Here is a 21671-nt window from a genome sequence, read left to right as displayed (position 1 = left end):
ATAATGTATGAGTCAACAAAGTTGAAACATTTGTATTTTCAATTTGATTTTATTTATTGTATTGAATAGATCTTTAATTAGCATTGAAGCTATAAGACTTGGATGAAGTGAGACAGAGTATACGGTTCGGGACAACCTCGGAAAAATTCCAATAAAATACACAATTCATAAAAAAGTAGTTGAACTATACAAACGAATGTAACACCATTCCTTCTTTACCTTTATATCCATGTGCATTGCTGGAATTAAAAGCAGCACACGAAAGAACCATACTTATTCAGTTCTCTCACACAAATTGCTTCCCGTCGACTGTTCAATTTGGGAGCATATCACTAGCGCCAGTGAGCGATCTAGCGGTTATTTAGTGAGTCTAGGACTGGAGCAGCATCGCTGGGCTATGGAAGGAATCCCTATATCTGGCTACACTGTTTTCTATCTGTATTTCATACAAGGCTTATACACTTCCAGGTTTCCTCAATAATGGGATCATGGGAGAGGGAATGCGAGGAGAAAGAAAGGGAAATGACGTCACACGTTTCCCACTAAAGGCGACATACTGAAATAGTAGTGACAGTGATTCACACACAACCATGCCGAGGCAAAGGTATGTTGTGGCTGTTTGCCGAAGTTTTTATAAGAAATATATAGATCCAAATAACGTGTTTTTTACTTTTCCTGAAGACGAAAGGATTGTTGTCTGCAAGACACAAGATAAATTTAATCCGAAAACAAGCAGAGTATGTTCCCTCCATTTCAATTCAATCCCATTATCTCCGAACTCACCTTGTGACTTCACAATTCTGTTCATCCTATCAGAAGATACACTTTTCTTTGTAACCTTAATAAAACACTGGAAGATTAAGTCCGCGACAAGTTTTAAGAGCCCATTTATTGCCATATACAGTCTCTTCACATGTCTGCCTTCCAGGTAGCATATTGGTATTTTATCTTCTTGTGTAGGAGCTCTAAATGCATATTTGTATTAATTCCCAGGTGCTTCCAATAGCAATAAGCTCATCTCTCAGTTCTGCTAGCATAATGCTGCAGAAAATATTTTCCGAATTCGACAATATCCTAATCACTAAAAAGATCACTGACAAAACCTTCCAGAAGTTTTGAAAAGGTTTCTTCACACAATTCATCTTTTACTGTCTTAGCAGCTTTGTATACCATTTTCTTCTTTTCGGGATTATTTATTTTACACAGATTTTGTTGCCAGTGCCTTGTGATATGCCATACACATAACAGAACATTAGATATTGGCTCATTACCTTAAACCAAGCATTGTAAAATGCTGGAGCGTCATGTCATGAAAGTGGTGCAACTAATTGGTTCTACTGTGTTCTTAACAGCACTGAAGAAGACAATTAAAACTGCTCGCTGCTCCTGCCGGAAAAACAAAATGCCACAGGACAGCCATTTTTAAATTCGTCAACTACTAACATGGAATACAAACTGAAATCAATTATTTAAGTCATGTGTTCCATCCAAACAGATTTTGTCTCCGCCATATTTTCTTATCATCTCCTTCTGAAAACTTGTAGTAATAACAAAATCTCCATCCTTTAACAATGAGTTATCGTTTTCTTTTCCTTGTTCCTTGAAATAAATAACACCATTATCCTGTTTTTTCTTCATCTCTTGCACCCATAATCTTATACTTATCGCATCATTATATCTTGAAACTACGCCATTGATGTTGAAATCTCTTGATATTTTGTATATCCTTTTCGATAAGAATTTTCCTTCCACTGTCATTATTTACTTCATCTCTAATTCCACAGACTCCTTCTTTCAGTTTACCTGAAAATGATTATATACGTATAAAAATTAAACAAAAATTGACTGCTTTTTCCAGAGTGCTTAAAATGCAGCTCCCACAAGTTGAGAAAAAAATTAACTTAAGGCAACCAGAAACCTTAGAAAAGCATAATATAACTTGTAATCTGCTATAATATGTGACTCAAACGATCCTAAAGCATTATAAAATCTCTATAAGGAGCCAGAGTAATGTAAGAGCGATCCAAAAATCGCCAACATTAAAATTATAGTGTCTATATTTAGTAGTGCAGTTGGAAAGTGCTATCAGCTACCACTAGATAGCATCATGGGTATTAACAACAAAAAACGTAGTCGTCATTGTGATATTTACGTATACACTAACGCTTACAGTAGTCCTTTGTTCATTGCTTGGCAAACATGTAATTTTCCCAAGAGCAACGGGTTTTCATTGTTGAACATTATTTTTCCAGTCATTCTTATGCACGTGTTGTAGACGAATTTCGTAGGAATTATCCGGATGTAACAGTGCCTAACAATTCGACCATAACAACCATAACAGCCCGTTTTAGGGACTGTGGATCAGTGGTTCTTGACAATGATGACCGTGACTATTGGTTCCAGCAGGACAGTGCCATATGTCACACACCTAATGAAACCATACAGTTTTTGCGCGAGTTTTTTGGTGAGCATATCATTTCTCACGGATTATAACCCCCACGTTCCCCCGATTTGACGTCCCCAGATTTCTTCCTGTGGGGTATTCTTAAAGGAAGAGCATACAAAAACAGGCCGCACACTCTGGAAGAACTGAAGAGGAACATAACAAGGGAGATTAACAACATCAATGTACGCCTGCTCAAAAAAAGAGGCCGCAAGCATGGTAAAAAGAGTTCGTACATGCAGTACTGAACGGAGCTGCCATTTTAAGCGTATGTTGTGAAAAATGATGTAAGTCATGTGAAAACTGATATAGGTAAATATAATAAATTCATCTTTATAACTATATGGGAACATATTATTAAGATGTACGCGACTTTTGGTTCGCTCTGTACTATTTAAATTTATAATTGATGCATTTGGAAGAAAATCTTGCATGAATATTGGAAACCCAAGTTATCCAATACTGGTAAAAGTGAAAGTGGCTTTGAAGGAAATTTATTTGTCAGGATTATTTCTCCTGCATCTGACAACGTCAATTATTGAGCAATTAATATGTAACTTTAAATACTTAAATACCCAGGGGGGAAAAAGCAACAAGGTGACTAAAATAAGTTGTAAAATTGAGAATACGGTAGGCTATACAAATTATTGTATTGCTTTCTTCTGCACTAATGAAATTAAGTACTGTACCTGCAATAGCTGCTCTAACCGATTGCAACAATCTTATATGTTCTAGTTTAATCTCATGGTTTTCATATTTTGGTAAAGTAGTGCACTCTAACTCTACCACTTGTGTTACTTTCATCTGCGCAGGATAATTGATAGCAATGTTTGCTGAATCTTGGGATTTCAAAGTTTTCAGACTATTCCCTCTACGTCTGTAAATTCCACTTCTGCAGCAGTGATAATATATTACTACATCTTCATTCTTCCTTGTAGCATTTCCCCGATGTCTTACATAATTTGACTTTGTCGCTCTTTCCTCAATTTCTTTCCACTTTTTAAATTCTGCAGAAAGAAAATTTAAATTTCATGCATGTTTTCAGATAAAATCAACGCAATATAATAGTAATAATTCACAAACGCAAGTCTATTCATGTATACATGAATTCAACATATCGTAAATAAAAAAAAGACATAATTATGTATATCGAAATTAGGTTTGTAATATTTTGCAATATCAATATATTGGTATTTAGTTTATATCTTCCATCACTATGTACAAGTTAGGAAATGTTGCGTCAAGGAGGCCGTGTCTAAAAGTGTAGGCATCTTCGAACATAAAATACTTTATTGATCTAAATGAGGGGTTGGAAAGCAATGGTGAATCATTAATGTTTAGGTGAGGGGTTTGGACATTTTCCATTGCTGGTTGTCACAATCAAAAAAATTAAGATACAACGTTTCGAAGGGTGGTTGTCCCTTTGTCTTCAGGTGGAAGGAAGGAGAGAAAGGAAAAAACCATGGATAAATATATAATAGGATGCGAAACTTACAGAGTTTCCCGTAACACATACTAGAGGCGCTGTTGTAGAAATTGATCGTGCTGCCATCTATATGTGGTTAGAGGCGTTATTAAACCTAGCAGCGCACCAAGTAGCGAAAAGAGTTACTACTCCCTGCATCCAGCAGCGCACCCAAGTAGCGAAAATAATAACTAATTACTCCGCGCATCTAGCAGCGCACCTGGCGGCGAAAAGTTGAACTATATGCAGTAAATATTCCTCCTCCTCCCCCCGCCCCAAACCCCTCAATTTAAAGTAAAACTTTAAAATTGTTATTCCTCACATCATCTTTCACTGAAAATTGTTATTGGAGCCAATAGTTGGAAGAGACGGTCTATTTTACACTACCTTATAATGTAACTAATTAAAATACAGCCAAACAGGGACAGAAAATAAAAGAAAACAAGGTTAGATAATTGGGATTTTATTCTTTAGGTAATAGTGTATAGTGCACTTTAAGTCTGCAAAAACTAGTTACATATATACTATTTTACAATACATTTAACAACGCAATTTTGACAAGGTCCATCATATCACTGTTTAACATACACTACATGTGCACTAGGGTTACCAGATTGTAACAATTTAAAAGCAGGTCACTTTAAATGAAAAAGAATTTTCCATATAAAAGCAGGGCATAATAGACTAACTTGATACTTGACGTGACGTCTTTTTACATTCTGTTATATAATAAGGTAATTTGTTTGTCTTTGTACAATAAAACTGATACAAAACTATTATCATGAATAGAATTGAAGTATACGGATTCTAAATTAGCTTTTACCTTATTTAATTTTCGGATTGTTAATACTTCTCTGGTGACTCGACTTGTTTCAGCAAGGATTTTACAAACATAATTCCTCTAATGGACCCCAACTCAATAGTTAACTCTCTTTTGTCCATTGGGAATTGGCAAGAAAGAAAAGCAGGACAATCTCTGATTTCTACGAACCCTGGCAGGATGCAGGACATGTCAAGCGAAATCCAGAACATCTGGTAATCCTATACACACAGATACACTTACATATTTAGTGTGCAGTACATTGGTAAAGTCTATACAACAAATTGAATAATTGGAATTGTGGGGCCCAGTCGGATAAGAGAAAAAGCCACATCTATATATTTATATTTTGGAATGCTCTGCCATCTGTGCTCGTTTACAGATGTAAATGATACCATTTGAATAATGTGTTGTCATATAGTTTAGTCAGAACATATTTCTTCACATTCCAATGAGATATCCTACGTATCGAAATTTATGGTTTGTCCCCTTGTCTGCCTGGACCCATCAACTATTGTTTAGTCAACTGTCCAAAAACAGGTTTGGACCCTATAAGTGACACTCATAGGGCAATCAGAGCAGGAGGTAATGAGTAAGAGCGGCCAATTCCTTTCCCCCCTCCGTTGCATACATCGCTGACTAGATACATATTACATTAATCTGATTTCAGATACTACAAAAAAATGTTTGATAATTGAAACTGTCATATTACTATCTACTATTTTGCAACACATTTTAGAACACTTTTCTAGGATCACATCTAAGGTTCTTAGACATTGTTGTTTGGCATACACATAAAGGTAACGTATACCAAAATGTTGTATGTACTGAGGGTCAGAGTGAAATACATGAGCTGCATCACTTACTTGCATTATGTTAGGCAAAAAAGTTTACTAGGTGAACTGAAGGTATGTTAACCCCCAACTTCCAAAGTCAAATATCTCTCTTACATACACACACATGTACCACATACTGTAACTTTGCTCCCTACAATTACACAATATATGTAACATTTGCTAAAAACATTTTTTCTGGGGCAAAAAAAAATAAATAAATAAAAGTTAAATAAAAAATAAAAAAGCTATGAACGTTCCACCAATATGGTATTATACCTTTTTGTTACACACAATATGAGCTATTTACACTACTTTAAAGACACTGCCGAGTTCACAGTATGCAGATGAGAGATGGGTGGGTCACTACTCTAGGTAGCTGCAATCCAAGAAGATAGATGCACAATGATGTACAGCAGTGGCAAAAAAAAAAAACGGACCGACCCTTGTAGCTGATTTCAGAGCCTTGGTCACTCCAGAACACAATAGACTGGTAACTAAGACTTTCGTGGTTCGAATCCTGCCTGGAAAGGAACCTTTTTTTTTTCGTTCCTTATTCAAATTTATTCCCAATACTTTCTGATTGCAGCGATATTATACTACTTAATTAACATATTATTCCCAGAACATGAATTTTACCATCTTATTTTCTAATGGCTTTCAAAATGGGCTAAGTCTGCAGTCGAGACTACAACAATTTCAATAGATTACTCGCTATCTTGTGAATGCGGGTGTGGCATGTGCAGTGGCTAATTTTGGGGACTTTGATTATTCTGTCGGTCCGGGATTTCTTGCCACTACTGTACACTGACGTTCAAAATATCTGGCCCTACTAATCGATATTTTTTTTGGCGTAAGTATGGCTTATTTAGTTATTACTTGTATGAATACATGGTGATGATAATAGTCAGTGTTGCCAATCACACATAAATATACCCGCATTATAGAATTCAATTTTTCATCCCACACTGCTGATTGTGAAGCAACACTGAATTTAGCGGGAAACCACTGATATTGTCAATTACGAGAATAATTTATGCTCAATCTACATAGTAATTTTTCCTGACATGTTTTTAACTGCTCAAATAATGGTACCACTTATTGAGAACTAGTGGAATTCTTCCAATTTTTGTCAATTTTTAATGTCTTTGGTTCTGACTTATTCCGTGATTGGAAAGTTTGCTTACATGGTCATATAATCATAGGCCGGATATCTTTGAACGCCAGTGAACATGTGATGCTATCAACACTGTACCTACTTTCTTCTCAGAAGAGACTCAACAATTATTTAATATCCTTAGTTTTCTCTTGAAGTCAGGACCAAAACAATGTGACTGGTTCAAAAACCGAGTCGACCAATTAATCCTAGATACTATATACATATTAAACAAATTATTGAATTGGTCCTGACTACAAAGAGAAAAATTACAATCATTCAACACATATTTTTTCATCACAGTCCTCAAATTTTTACAATGCCAGTTTGCTTTGAAATGTCTGCAGAATGAATTCTCCCATTCTCGGAACTGAGTGAAAACTTCGTTTCTGGGCAATGAAAGACTTCCAAAATCGTCATCAAATGCCTTGAAGTAAGTAAATATTTGATGGCTTTCACTCAGTTCTCTCTGGCTTTCTCCCAGAGTGAGAGTATTTTTACAGTGACTGCATTTATGTTTTTTGAGGAACCTTGAGCAAATGTACCCTGCAATGTAGTACACAGCATTATCGTCCTCGATACTTCCAGTATCACACTCCACATCCATTTCGACTATAGTATCAGGAATACAATCACTGATACAGTTTACATCTGTAACAGATGACGACTCCTGAACAGCCTTGTCACTAACAGAAAAACTATTCAATTTCGTCAACACATACTCAACATCTTTTTCGCAGTTACTTCTGTGTGATAACTTGGAAAGAGATGTAATGAGTATGTGTCGAAGACCACTTTCAAGTTGTTGGACAGATGGATTTACATTGCACCCGTGCTGTTGTCTTATGGTAGCAAATGTATTCCCCAATGCATCCTGAATCAGAAATCGAGTCCTTAATTTAGGATGTTGTACTCAGAACTAAGCTCATCGAACAAATTCAGCAAGCTCTGAATACTAATTCTCCAACCTTCAAGACAAGCTGGCTGACGCTTGCAACCCACGAATTCCAAGGACTGAATGTCATTCAAAGTTTTTTTTTTTTTTTTTTTTTTTTTTTCAAAAATTCTACGTGAACGGAGTCAGGAATCATGGCAAATCTATATTTAAATTTATCTGTTTTCAGTTTCGTGCTGTTGAAAGTGTCAAACAGCTTGTCCATCATCTCAATGAAGTCGGCAGTATGCAGAGCACTGATAGGTAGCTTTCCCATTCCAACATATGCATGAATTGCAGTATGTACAGAATAGGAAAACACCTGTGTTGCCAGCTTAACCTTCATACGAGAAAACATTTTAGGGAAAACATGGTCCTTTGTCAGTTTAGAAACTAACTTAAATTTTAACACATCATCATGCATATCATAGATAGTTCTAATATGTGACCAAGATACAGGTTTTTCCATGTAATGCAAATCATATCGCAATAAGTTGTTCCTAATGGACTTCAAAAGGTGTGGTGGATCATACATGAAATGAATTTTATTCCCATTGACTTCAAAATACGGTCTTACTGCTGAAACCCCCAATTTAGATGCCAAACTTTCATTACTTGTACCTTGATCATATATTAAAACCTTAATATGGAACCCGATTTTGTGAAGTTCACAAACACACAAATTGACAATGTTCAAGAGACATGTAGCAGATATAGGACCATCAGATATACAATAACCTATTACCTGTTTCCACCCCTTCTTAATCCCTTTAACCATTGCCATCAAACAATGGTTACCTATTTTCATGGGATATCTTGCTATTCCATCGTCAGCAAAACCCTTAATCATATCAGATTTAGAGTCATAATGCAACTGCTGACGTATGGCAATTTCACCAATGATCAGTGAACATACATTCTCTGATCTGTCAGACAGAGGCCCTGCAGCAAGTGACTTAAGAGTTGTCAAAACAGGCTGCATCAGACCTGGCTCAATGTCTACTTTGTTCTGATAACTTTGAAGTGTCTTGATACTGGGCAATAGGAAAAGTTTTTTCATAAAATTATACCCTTTAGGACTGTGATAAAATAATGACAAAGAAAAATCTTTCATGACGTCACTCCATCTATATCCATGTTTATGAATTTTTCTCATCTGCACCTGTGCCTCGTATATCTTTTGAACAATTGTTGGCAGTTGAGATGATGTGGCCATTGGCTCCCTTCTCCTTCCAACTTGATCCGAAATTCTGGCTTCTTCGACTTGTTGCAATTTTTTCTCCAGTCTCTTCACCTTTGCTTTCAGAGCTGCCATTTTTAGTTTGTTGCTCCTGGGTGAAGATGAGAAGTGAGGACTGGAGAAAAGTTTTCGTTTTGCAACACCAGGACCTAAAGATTACGAAAGTAACTTCAAATTAATCTAATTGCTGGGAACTATTTTAAATAAAAAATGAAACGTGACAACACTTTTAGCCTTGTTAAGTTAATGTAGGCCTAACAAAAGGCATGCAAGCTATGGATAGGCTATATAACATACTACAAAATTGACAATACATCAAAATGTGATCAATATTTACCAAGTTTGGAAGGAGGTGTAGCTGAAGCTGAAGGAAACTGTTCCATCATGGATGTATTCATGTCAGTATCTACGGAAATAAATGATAAATTAAATTGAAGCAAGAATTGAACAGACTTTGTGCTCCATTCATTTCAAACTGCTCTTAACTGTGCAAATTATAACTCATATAAATGTTAAGTAATAGTAACAATCCAAAAGTTTAATGCTGCAACAAATTTGATTGTGTTAATCTGAACTGTTCGTTGTAATGTAATATAAAATATTTTTTTACTAATAGGCTGGGCCATAGAGGACAACTGACACTAACAGAAAGGGATAATCAGCAGAGGTGTTGGGATATTAAAGAGAAGTCAGTAAGAGGGAATGATGGTGTACTTCGTGCCAGGGAGACTTGTCAGGATATCAGTTGCAAAATCGATCGTCTGGTTCAAAAGTGCGACAACTCAAAAAAACAAGTTTTGAGATATCTTCAGTTGAAAGTTTCAAATAAATCCCCTAAGAAGGGACAGATTTCTGGTTCATAACCACGACAATTAGAAATGAGTCAGTATTCAGGACGAGTATATCACGATCTTCCAGTTCATTATTAATAGATTTCGAAATGTAGTAATAATGGATTAATAAAGTCCATAGTTATAATTACTTCTAAAGCAGTTTATTTCGTTTTTATTCTTTTTGGTTGTAAATATGACTTATCTCAATACTGAATCGGAAAGAGCTCCGAAAGGGGCTTTCAGTAGTATAAATAACTAAAAAATGGCAATTTTTGAGTTGTCGCACTTTTGAACTGGACGATCGATATATAACAAGATAAACACCCTGCCCTGTAGTTAAGAGGATTTGTTATTATTCGCTACTGTAAAAGAATGAAGTATGAAAACTGCAGACATATGGCAGGGGGCAATTAACTTAAATGATTACTAGCATGTTACCAGGCTCACAAGACAGTATAGCTTACCTTCAGCTGTGGGAACCACATTGAATAGGAGCGATGGTTGCTGATAGCCCCTCAGCTGTTCACCAATCATACTGTTCCCTGTAATAATCACAAAAAAAAACGAAACATAATTAATTATGTATTTTGAAACATGTAATGTAAGAACAGCTGATGAGGAACTAAGGCATTCCTTGAAATCCATACACTTGACTAAGTGGAATAATTACCTTGTTGGCATGCATCTTTATTCATCCCGGCATATGCCGTCGAAGCAGTAATCTTTGAAGCTGGAGTACTCATAGGAGCAGGAATTGTTTGAGGCATAGCTGCCAAGCCTGCAGCCTGCTCAGTTGCAGCTTGTAAACCTATGAGACTACGCGTACCTGAAAATAAAGAAAAGAGTAATGAAATCGGAAATTTTAAACATGACTGACATAAAAACATTGCTAGTGTACTAATTACCTTCAGGAGCTGCAGAATCAATCTTCGCCCTCCTAGCATACGTCCGCAAAGTCTTGTGATGCCTGAAAGTTGGGGTAGACCCCGGTGATAAGGTCGCTCGAGGCATAACTGGGCTAGATGGTGGGCTCCGAATTTTAGGGTTTGATGGCACCACTAATCCATTAGCATGAACAGTGGGCACTGCAGTTTGCTTAAGTATCGCTTTTTGTGAAGAGCTATAATAGTCAGGCTCAATGAAGTGGTCCATGCAGATTCTCAACCTGTGTGTGGCATCTGCGGCAACTCGATACCGGTCCTCTAGCCCACAAAATCGGAGCCACTTCCAACACCTAAAGCAATGGATTACAATTACTAATGAGATAAAGTAGAAGAAATATTGAATAGAAATCAAGCAAAAATTGGGGAAAAAAATTATAACTTATCTGCTGCATTTGTGTTATTTTAAGAGATGTCTAATGCGCATCACTAGGTGGTGAGTGACCATAGGAAAACTGGTAGCAGCAACAGATATTGGGTACAAACTAAATTAAATATTAGGCCTAAGCTTATTATTATTACTATTATTATTATTATTATTATTATTATTATTATTATTATTATTATTATTATTATTACACATGATTGAGAATTTCTCCAGAATGGCTAACTACATCAAAGAAGGCATAATTTTATTTTCCATAACTGTGAGATGTTTATACTGAAAACCACGTGGTTTTAGTTTGCAGCCATGTGGCCTAATACTACAATTCAGGTTTACGAGGTTTCATTTTCAGCCTTCTTGCTCTTTTTCGTCAATATGTCACATTTCATTACAGTTTGACTGAATTTCGGAACCATCCAAATTTATACTCCTACTATATAATCCTAAATAAATTAGCAGAAAGCAATGCAAAGCTCGTCTAACCTACTTCACCAAAAAGTACATTGTTTTCAAGTGTAAGGTTTAGGCTACACAGGACACAATAATAATACTAAAGCTTACCTCATAGGTTCCTGAGGAAAATAGAAAAAATGCTTCCCTCCCACAGTATTAACAGTCTTGCATCCAGGCTCTGAGCATCTTCCTCGAATCTTTTGCATCTTTCTGGCATCCATCTTGCCTTCATAACGCTGTTGGCTGGTCATAGGCCAACGTTGTGACTACTTCGTATCGGAAAGTGGAGAACGCTGGTTCTCACGTAGTTCTATGATTTACCACCTACGACGTCGGGCGCTGATCACCTTATTTCAGAATACCGCATCTAGATCGTGCTGACCTCAGTTTCGCATCCTATTATATATTTATCCATGGAAAAAACCTACTGTTGAGATCGTTACGTACAGCTATTCTGTATGACTGATCGATTGATTCCTCGAAAATCGAAAAAAAAAAAATCGAAAAAAGAGAGGAGAATTGGGAGGACAATTTTAAAAGGTACGCAAAACGCGTCCTTGCAAGGGGTCGGGGTGCTGTAACAAACTAAATATGTGAGCTCCAAGCCTGTTGGCCACTAGTCTCACTCCGCTTTACGCTTCTCCACTGAAGGATTTCTAGAAAATTTTGAAGGGGAAAGCCGAAGTCATTAGCAGTATGTTGGCACTAAACCAAACGGAATAAAAAAGATGAGCGTGAAGTGGCTAAAAAAATTGATGACAGACACACAAAAGGAGGGGGCGGGGAACTAAAAAAATGTGAACAAGCGTTATGATACCTCGATAGAAAATAAAAGAAGGTAAAAAAGGAAAAAACTAGTAACAAGGACATGATAAAAACTACTACTGCCACCTACCGGTAACAGACATTACTACTAACTGAATAATTTCAAGGGAAAAATTGTTCCGGGGTCGGGTACGAACCCGGGACCTCTGGTTGAACGTACCAGAACGTGTTTTTTACCCACTGATTTAACAAATCTTTGTTTACTAAGGGAAAAGTGTAGGTTTCTCTGTTGTATATACATAATGCCTAAGTAATTGCAGTGTATTATTTTTATTACTGCATTATATTTGTAATTATTGAAAAGTGTTTTTCTCTTACATTTAATATGTAATTAATATATTTTCTGAAGAAGAAAATCTTTAAGTGTTGAGTGCTTTCTTGATGAACAAAATTATGTAATATTCTTTATTTCTGTTCCTTGTTCCTGCTTATAGAGAAGACGATGAGCTGTAGCTTATAAAAAGTAGGCCTATTTAGAAGACAAACGATAAACCAAATAAATGGTTCACTAGTAATATACGTATAAAACCACTACAATTCTGTTTCAGATCCAGTGAAAAATAAATAGCAATAAAATATTAAAACTGTGTTTCGACAACGGCATCCTTTATTTCCGCTCCTTGTGTCCATACTGCTTATAGAAGAAGACGATGAGCTGTAGCTTATAAAAAGTAGGCCTATTTCAAAGACAAACTATTAATCAAATAAATGTTTCACTAGTAATAAAGTTAAACTAAATACGGATAAAACCGCTACAATGCCGTTTCAAACCCAGTAATAGGAATATTAACATTTTCTTCAGTCTATTTGCTAGGGCTTCTTGTCATGCGTACATGACAATATTTTGCTTAGGTTATTCTTTTAAGCTTTCCTTCTAGGAAAGTTTGACAGCTGGCGATTGCAATGTTACATATCGCCACGCCCACTTTGTTTTGGGCGCTAAATTTAATGGCGGATGGTCGTTCAATTTTCTTCAAACATGGCAGCGCAATGGCCACTCTATATCTCTCCTTCTAACTCGTTGTTTAGATCTGTCCAAAGAGTTTGTAATCAAACTGTTTGGATCTGCCTTTCACGCAAAGAGTTTGTAATATATAATAAACAATCTCTTTGCTTTCACGGCTCTCTTGATCTTAGGTAGTGTGGCCAACTGGACGTTAATTCCGTCAAAACTGAATTTCAACGTAAGAGACAGGGAAAAGAATGGCTTTGACGGGTGACGGATTTTATCGCGGAAAATACGATTTACATCGTCTTTTGACTTTGTTAGCTGCTGTTAGTTTTAATTGCTTAATTTTTGTGCAAACGCAGACCAATCCAGCTTATCAACTGCTGATATAGATACAGATGATGTGAATGAATTATTATTTAGATCAAGATTGGTAAGTAAGTTGTGTTACAATTTGCTCTTTATTTGTATATAGATATTAGTGGGTGTTTCTTTTTCATTTTGACGAATTCTGACGGATTTTCAGGTGTTAGACTCACAGGGATATAATTTATGTGTTGGCAACACTGATCTTAGGTATCGGAAGTTGTCTAGGGCATTAAAGTGTTTGTTGATAGGATTGAGCTCTATATATTGTTGACATCACTGGTCGATAGCGTGGTAGGAATTGGTATTTCGTGGAAGTGTTATTGTTGAAGAGGTAGGTTGCAAATTGTTACATTTCAGATCTATTAAGGATATAAATGTTTATATTGTAAATGATATAGGGATTAGTCGGAGAAACTTAAAACCATTTCTCACTGACATCCGCCATGTTACCTTCCATTGCGTTACCAACAGAAGCAACATAAAGACACTATGCAATAATGAGGTTATGATACGGGATGAAACATGTGAAAGAATGGAGAGACAATGAACGTAACAGGAAAAGTCATGCCCAGAAAAGAACAGTAAACAGGAATAATGTTATGGAGCCACCTCCTGCAATGTCGTGTCCGTAATTAATTATGTTCTGCAAATGAGGAACGTACGTGCTAAAAGGGTTTATGTGCACTTACCATGGCTCACTGCCTTCCTCTATAGCCCAGTTGCGCCCTTACTTATCTATGACGCGACATCGACAGCTTGGAGACTAGATCATCTATGGCCCGGTTGCTCCCCTACTTATCTGTGGTTGGAGTAAGCGCAGTGTTTACATAGTGGGACGTGAAATGAGAGTTTAACAAAGGCAGAACATACTTAATGAAACGTAATTGCTACTTACTGAAGGGCAAAGGTACAAACTACAATAAGACAAGCATAGAATGGGGTTATCTTTTACAATAAGGATCATTATGGCGAACGTGCGCAAAGCTACTATGTGAAACAAATTATGCATGGTATCAGAGTCGCATAAATACGATGTGTCTGATACACACAGAAATTATTGAAGTTTAAGGCCCGTGAAAAAGTCATTCTTTAGAAGAAATATCGGTATGAAATAATTGCAAGATAAACGTCAAAACAGTCGGTTAAGGCGCTTCCCTGCCGGTTTGAAGTTGCGCTCGGGCGCGGGTTCCATCCCCGCTTGGGCTGATTATCTAATTGGGTTTTTTCAGAGGTTTTCCCCAACCGTAAGGTGAATGCCATGTAATCTATGGCGAATCCTCGTCCTCATCTCGTCAAATACCATCTCGCTATCACCAATCTCATCGACACTAAATAACCTAGTAGTTGATACAGCGTCGTTAAATAAACTAAAAAACATAAACGTCAAATTAGAATGTATAATGAGCCAAAGACACGAAATTCCATACCCAGTACTTCGAACCCAATGAGTGCATTAAACGCTGTGTTCGAGCCCCGTATATTTATAATAGGCCTACATAAATAACAGTAGGCCTAAAAAGGAAACGCAGAGAAAATTCCAAAATTAGCATACATAATGAGAAATTGGACAGAGAGTGGACTGAGAGTACACAGATTGGACTGAGAGTAAAGAGAGTGCACATAGAGTGCACTGGGAATAGAGAGAGTGGACTGAGAAGACAGAGAGTAGACTGAGAGGTCACAAAGTTGACTGAGAGTAAAGAGAATGGACTGAGAGGAAAGTGATTGGACTTAAAGTGAAACAAGTGGAATGAGAGCACATTGAGTAGACTGAGGGTGTGAGATTGGACAGATAGTGGACTGAGAGCACATAGAGTGGACTGAGAACACATAGAGTGGACCAAGAGGACAGAGAGTAGACTGAGAGTAGAGAGAGTGCACATAGAGTAGACTGAGAGTACAGAGATTGGACTGAGAGTAAAGACAGTGCACATAGAGTGGACTGGGAGTAGAGGGAGTGAACTGAGAAGACAGAGAGTAGACTGAGAGGTCATAGAGTTGACTGAGGGTAAAGAGAGTGGACTGAGAGGGCAGAGATTGGACTTAGAGTGAAACAAATGGAATGAGAGCACATTGAGTAGACTGAGGGTAGTGAGATTGGACAGAGAGTGGACTGAGAGCACATAGAGTGGACTGAGAGCACATAGAGTGGACTGAGAGCACATAGAGTGGACTGAGAGTAGAGAGAGTTCACATAGAGTAGACTGAGAGTACAGAGATTGGACTGAGAGGACAGAGAGTGGATTGAGAGCACATAGAGTGGACTAAGAGGACAGAGAGTAGACTGAGAGTAGAGAGACTGCACATAGAGTAGACTGAGAGTACAGAGATTGGACTGAGAGTAAAGACAGTGCACATAGAGTGGACTGGGAGTAGAGGGAGTGAACTGAGAAGACAGAGAGTAGACTGAGAGGTCATAGAGTTGACTGAGGGTAAAGAGAGTGGACTGAGAGGGTAGAGATTGGACTTAGAGTGAAACAAATGGAATTAGAGCACATTGAGTAGACTGAGGGTAGTGAGATTGGACAGAGAGTGGACTGAGAGTGGACTGAGAGCACATAGAGTGGACTGAGAGTAGAGAGAGTTCACATAGAGTAGACTGAGAGTACCGAGATTGGACTGAGAGGACAGAGTGGACTGAGAGCACATAGAGTGGACTGAGAGGACAGAGAATGGACTGAGAGTAAAGGGAGTGCACATACAGTGGACTGAGAGCACATAGAGTGGACTGAGAGGACTGAGAGTAGAGAGAGTGCACATAGAGTAGACTGCGAGGACAGAGAATGGACTGAGAGCACATAGAGTGGACTGAGAGGACAGAGAATGGACTGAGAGTAAAGGGAGTGCACATACAGTGGACTGAGAGCACATAGAGTGGACTGAGAGGACTGAGAGTAGAGAGAGTGCACATAGAGTAGACTGCGAGGACAGAGAATGGACTGAGAGCACATAGAATTGGACGGAGAGTACAGAGATTGGTCTGAGAGTAAAGAGAGTGCACATACAGTGGACTGAGAGTACATTGAGTGGATTGAGAGGACTGAGAGTTGAGAGAGTGCACATAGAGTTGACTGAGAGTACAGAGATTGGACTGAGGGTAAAGAGAGTGCACATAGAGTGGACTGGGAGTAGAGAGAGTGGACTGAGAAGACAGAGAGTAGACTGAGAGGTCACAGAGTTGACTGAGAGTAAAGATAGTGGACTGAGAGTGAAACAAATGGAATGAGAGCACATTGAGTAGACTGAGGGTAGTGAGATTGGACAGAGAATGGACTGAGAGCACATAGAGTGGATTGAGAGGACAGAGAGTGGACTGAGAGTAGAGAGAGTTCGCAAAGAGTAGACTGAGAGTACAGAGATTGGACTGAGAGGACAGAGAGTGGACTGAGAGCACATAGAGTGGACTGAGAGGACAGAGTGGACTGAGAGTAAATAGAGTGCACATACAGTGGACTGAGAGCACATAGAGTGGACTGAGAGGACTGAGAGTAGAGAGAGTGCACATAGAGTAGACTGAGAGTACAGATATTGAACTGAGAGGACAGAGAATGGACTGAGAGCACATAGAATTGGACTGAGAGGACAGAGAGTGGACTGAGAATATAGAGAGTTCACATAGAGTAGACTGAGAGTACAGAGATTGGACTGAGAGGACAGAGAGTGGACTGAGAGTAGAGAGAGTTCACATAGAGTAGACTGAGAGGAGAGAGAGTGGACTGAGAGGACAGAGAGGGGACTGAGAGTTAAGAGAGTGCACAGACAGTGTGCTCTCAGCACATAGAATGGACTGAGAGTAGAGAGAGTTCACATAGAGTAAACTGAGAGTACAGAGATTGGACTGAGAGGACATAGAGTGGACTGAGAGAACATAGAGTGGACTGAGAAGACAGAGAGTGGACTGAGAGTAAAGAGAGTGCAGTACTGTCAGTCGACTCTCTTTCTAATCTCTGTACTCTGAGTATTCAGAGAGTGCACATAGAGTGGTCTGAGAGTACCGTACTGAGATTGGACTGAGAGGACAAAGTGGACTGAGAGTACGAAGAGGACAGCAGAAACGCTTTACTATCACTACAGAAATGGTTGTTAGATGTTTGTGAATTTTTATATCATTATTAAAGAAAGGAATTTACCTACAGAGACTACAAGGTTAGGTATGCATAGAATGTTCGTTGTTGAAAGAGAGTGGGCATAATTAGCATTGCAGGTGCATGGGTACCTGTTCCGGAACTCGTCTGTGGTATAAGGAGGGTGAGGATGTAGCTTTATATGGTTAACCAGTCAATGAATCCCAGCGCAATGTAAATCCAATTGCCAGAACACACCCTGAACCCTACTCACGCGAAACATATCCACATTCAATTGCTGCGATACAAAACACATTTCAGTTGTAACCTGGCCATACCATAGGCTCCATGTCGTTCAATTGATTATCTCTGATTGGCTTATAATACGAGTATTGAAGATTTCAAACGGAAAGAAATTTTGACCTCAATATTTTTTGGTTATAAAGAGAATAAATTGCCCGTCAAAATGTTTTGTAATCAAGATTATTATTGTAAAAATTATTCAATTTTCTTATATTATATCTTATTTATGACTGTAATGTGAGTGAAATAATTACATTCAATTTCATAAACCCTAAAAAAATGACCGTAATCAATTTATCGTACAGGACAGCGAAAAAGCACAAAAATTAAATTCCTATTATGCCACTTTTTTGGGATGAGGACAATAGTACCACACTTAGCTTCTGTGGAAAATAGGGTCAGTTTTCTATCAAGCCTAGGGACATAAGGAGAAGGATCTCTAAATTGAAAACTCATAAATCAGTAGGACCTGATAGTATCGCCGGAGACGTACTAAAATTGGGAGGGGAAGCCATGATTCCCTATCTAGTGCGTATATTTGAAATATCAATTAACAATGGTACTGTCCCGCGAGATTGGAAAGATGCAATAGTGGTGCCAATTTATAAGTCAGGGTCTCGCTCAGATACAAAAAATTACAGACCGGTCAGCCTTACCTCTGTGGTTTGCAAACAGATGGAACACTTGATTTCAGCTTATCTAAGGCAGCATTGGGATGAGTCAAATTGGTTACATAACTGTCAGCATGGATTTCGGGGGGGGCTATTCATGTGAGCGTCAATTAGTAACGGTATGTCAGGATTTAGAAGACGGAATAGATTCCAATAGCCAAGTAGATGCAGTGATTATTGACTTTTCACGTGCATTCGATGTAGTCCCACACGATATATTGTTGGTTAAACTACAATCAACGGGGATTGACTTCAGAGTGCTCCAGTGAATCAAGGAATTTTTAACTTGTCGCACTCAGAGAGTCCGGGTAGGGGAGGAATTATCGAACCCAATTGAAATTACTTCCAGGGTCCCGCAGGGGAATGTCTTGGGGCCTCTTCTATTCTTGGTCTTTGTAAATGATCTGCCAGTTAATATCTTGTCTAGGGTTCGCTTATTCGCGGATGATTGTATGGTATACAGGGAAATAAAAAGCCATGAAGATACTACTCTTCTCCAGAATGACCTCAATAGAATAAACGATTGGGCAATAGCCAACAAAATGAAAATAAGTTCTCTAAAGAGCAAAGCCATCAGATTTACAAGGAAAATAAATCAAATAGTCGCATCGTATACGTTAGGGGTTGAAACCATTCCGGAAGTTAACAAATGTAAATACCTCGGAATAACATTTAGCAGCGATCTCGGCTGGGGGGAACACGTTACAGACACAGCGAGAAAAGCATGGAGAGCGTTACACTTTGTGATGACGGTACTAAGAAAAGGTTCTGATAAATCCAAAGAGATAGCATATAAATTACTAGTACGTCCAGTAATGGAATACGGTGCTGCATGTTGGGATCCTTAGAGATTAGAACATATTAAGACACTGGAAAAGATTAAAAAAACGGGCTCTTAAGTGTTGTCGGAAAAATTCACCATTAAAATGGGACACACTCACGGACAGGAGAACGCGAATTCGATTATGCGCACTGTTCGAAACATACAGAGGTGAGCCTGCCTGGAGAGAAATAAAAAATAGGTTGCAGCCGCCAAATTACTCTTCAAGGAACGACCACTCATATAAATTGAGGGAAAGAAGGCAGAGGACGGACACTGGAAAGTTTTCTTTTCTCAATCGTACTATCAGGGACTGGAATGCTTTACCTGCAGACTTACTAAAGGCTTTACCAACAACCAAAAATGTATTTAAAAATAGGCTTAAGGACCTTATTAATAGACGGTAATTATACACAGTATTTAAAGGGTGTAAATAATAATATGTTGTTATTGAAGTGTTGTATCAGTGAAGAATTATGTTGTGTCAGTGAAGTGTGTTGTATCAGTGAAGAAGTATGTCGTGTCAGTGACGTGTGCTGTGTAAGTGAAAAGTGTTCCTGTCAGTGAAGCTTTATAGTGGCAGTGCATAGCATTTGAACAGTGAAATGTTTTTGAAGTGTTAGTGAAATCAGGATAGAATCAGTGAAATGTGTCGTAGTTCCATTGCAGTGAGTGAGTTGACAGCGAAATGAGTGTAATTTGAAAGGTACTTGTGCAGATATGAACATATCATACTCGTGGGTTCTAGTTCGATCTTAGTTTTAAGATACAAATTAGATTTATTTCAAATGTTATTTTAAGTGATCATTTCATTTAATTTAGTATATTCCCTGTTGTTGTTGTTGTTGTTATTATTATTATTAATTATTGTTAGTATTAATTATTAGTATTATTATTAATTGTATTTTTAATTAATAAGTTTATTATTGTCATTATTGAGTGTAATTAGTTACCACTGCCACCGGGTATATACCCACTGCAGTGTGAATAAATACATACATACATACATACATACATACATACATACATACATACATACCTACATACATACATACATACATACATACATACATACATACATACATACATTATTTGTGGGTATTCATATTTTCATCAGGGACGTCATTGATGATCTTCAGCAACTAATGACGTTCTTTCAACTATCTTACGGTTTGTTTGCAGTTTATTGTCAGTTGTTTTTTTATTGGCATTGTAAATAACCTCTCAATTTACGTGACCAATTTTGTGACTTTAAAATAATGAAAAGTAATAACCGGTTAACCGATAACCTGTTATTTTCGAATAATCTCCCATCCCTATTCCTCAGGTTGCGGATAGAGGAGACAGCGTCCAGATATGGAGGTTAGCTGCGAATAATATTGAATAAGTAGTCGCGGACAGCTAGGTTTGCCAACTATTTTTCAAGAAAATACGCGAGATAAAGTAATATAAAAAATTTTATACAACAAATCAACAAGTAATGACATTTGATTTATTAAAAGAAAGCCTAATTCTAACAAAGTCAAACCTCAATGTATTTTGTTACAGATTTGGCTTCATGAAGTTTTACATCATTTTTTGCCAATTGTAAAAATTCTGTGCAGGAATATTTGAAGTTGACTGTAATTTGTGTATCTGTTTCTATTTCGAATATCTGTCCACTTATTGTTCATGAGAGAAATATTCTCTTTATATGCTTATTACTACCGGGTATGCTTAGAACAAAACCTACTAATTTGGAACACTGATATATTTTTTTAAGTGGTAAACACTGACATCTATTTCTGGTTAGCATTACCTTCTATAGACACTGCACATTTCAATGAATCCCTAGAACAACCAAGGAGAATAGATATCTTCAGAAACCATCCCATTTGATTTCTTTACATTGTATTTCAAATTAATATAATATAGTGGTAAAATTGAAAGTTTGAAACTAAGGTTGGGTTATGGGCTAACAAAGCCATTACCGTAAAAAGAGCTTGTTACGAAACCGCAACAAAAGTCTCCGAATAGGACTGATTCTAAGGCACGACCAATCTTGCTCAGGATAGATTCCAATGGCGGACTTACATGAGGGTGGCAATTAACCTCTGGGTTCTCTAAAAGCAATTTGTAACATGGGTAAGAGTTAATTCGTGAAAAAATTTCAAACTTGTATACGGTA

At 37.6% G+C, this 21671-nt stretch overlaps 2 protein-coding genes and 1 long non-coding RNA gene across 3 annotated transcripts in view; 1 reads left to right on the top strand and 2 right to left on the bottom strand.

Moving 5' to 3' along the window:
• LOC138691494 (zinc finger protein 431-like) overlaps positions 1-591 on the top strand; it is a 53143-nt gene extending 52552 nt beyond the window's left edge. Inside the window, exon 5 of the mRNA XM_069813470.1 lies at positions 469-591. Within this exon, the coding sequence (XP_069669571.1) occupies positions 469-481 (13 nt within the window). The 3' untranslated portion in view covers positions 482-591. The remainder of the gene's footprint in view (positions 1-468) is intronic.
• Positions 592-1637: 1046 nt separating this feature from the next.
• Positions 1638-3592, bottom strand: LOC138691495 (uncharacterized). The gene is made up of 2 exons (XR_011329885.1): positions 3133-3592; positions 1638-1803 (listed from the first exon to the last, which is right to left on the bottom strand). It is a non-coding gene; the product is annotated as an uncharacterized lncRNA (long non-coding RNA).
• Positions 3593-4891: 1299 nt separating this feature from the next.
• Positions 4892-11840, bottom strand: LOC138691416 (uncharacterized). Its single transcript, XM_069813327.1, has 8 exons — positions 11612-11840; positions 10630-10958; positions 10395-10550; positions 10189-10266; positions 9229-9297; positions 8397-9040; positions 7263-7591; positions 4892-4949 (listed from the first exon to the last, which is right to left on the bottom strand). Exons 1-8 carry the CDS (start codon positions 11752-11754, stop codon positions 4892-4894), a joined length of 1806 nt encoding a protein of 601 aa, XP_069669428.1. The 5' UTR covers positions 11755-11840.
• Positions 11841-21671: the final 9831 nt, after the last annotated feature.

The sequence above is a fragment of the Periplaneta americana genome, chromosome 16 (genome assembly GCF_040183065.1).
Source record: "Periplaneta americana isolate PAMFEO1 chromosome 16, P.americana_PAMFEO1_priV1, whole genome shotgun sequence".
Taxonomy (NCBI): domain Eukaryota; kingdom Metazoa; phylum Arthropoda; class Insecta; order Blattodea; family Blattidae; genus Periplaneta; species Periplaneta americana.
This window is presented reverse-complemented; position numbering and strand designations above follow the sequence as displayed.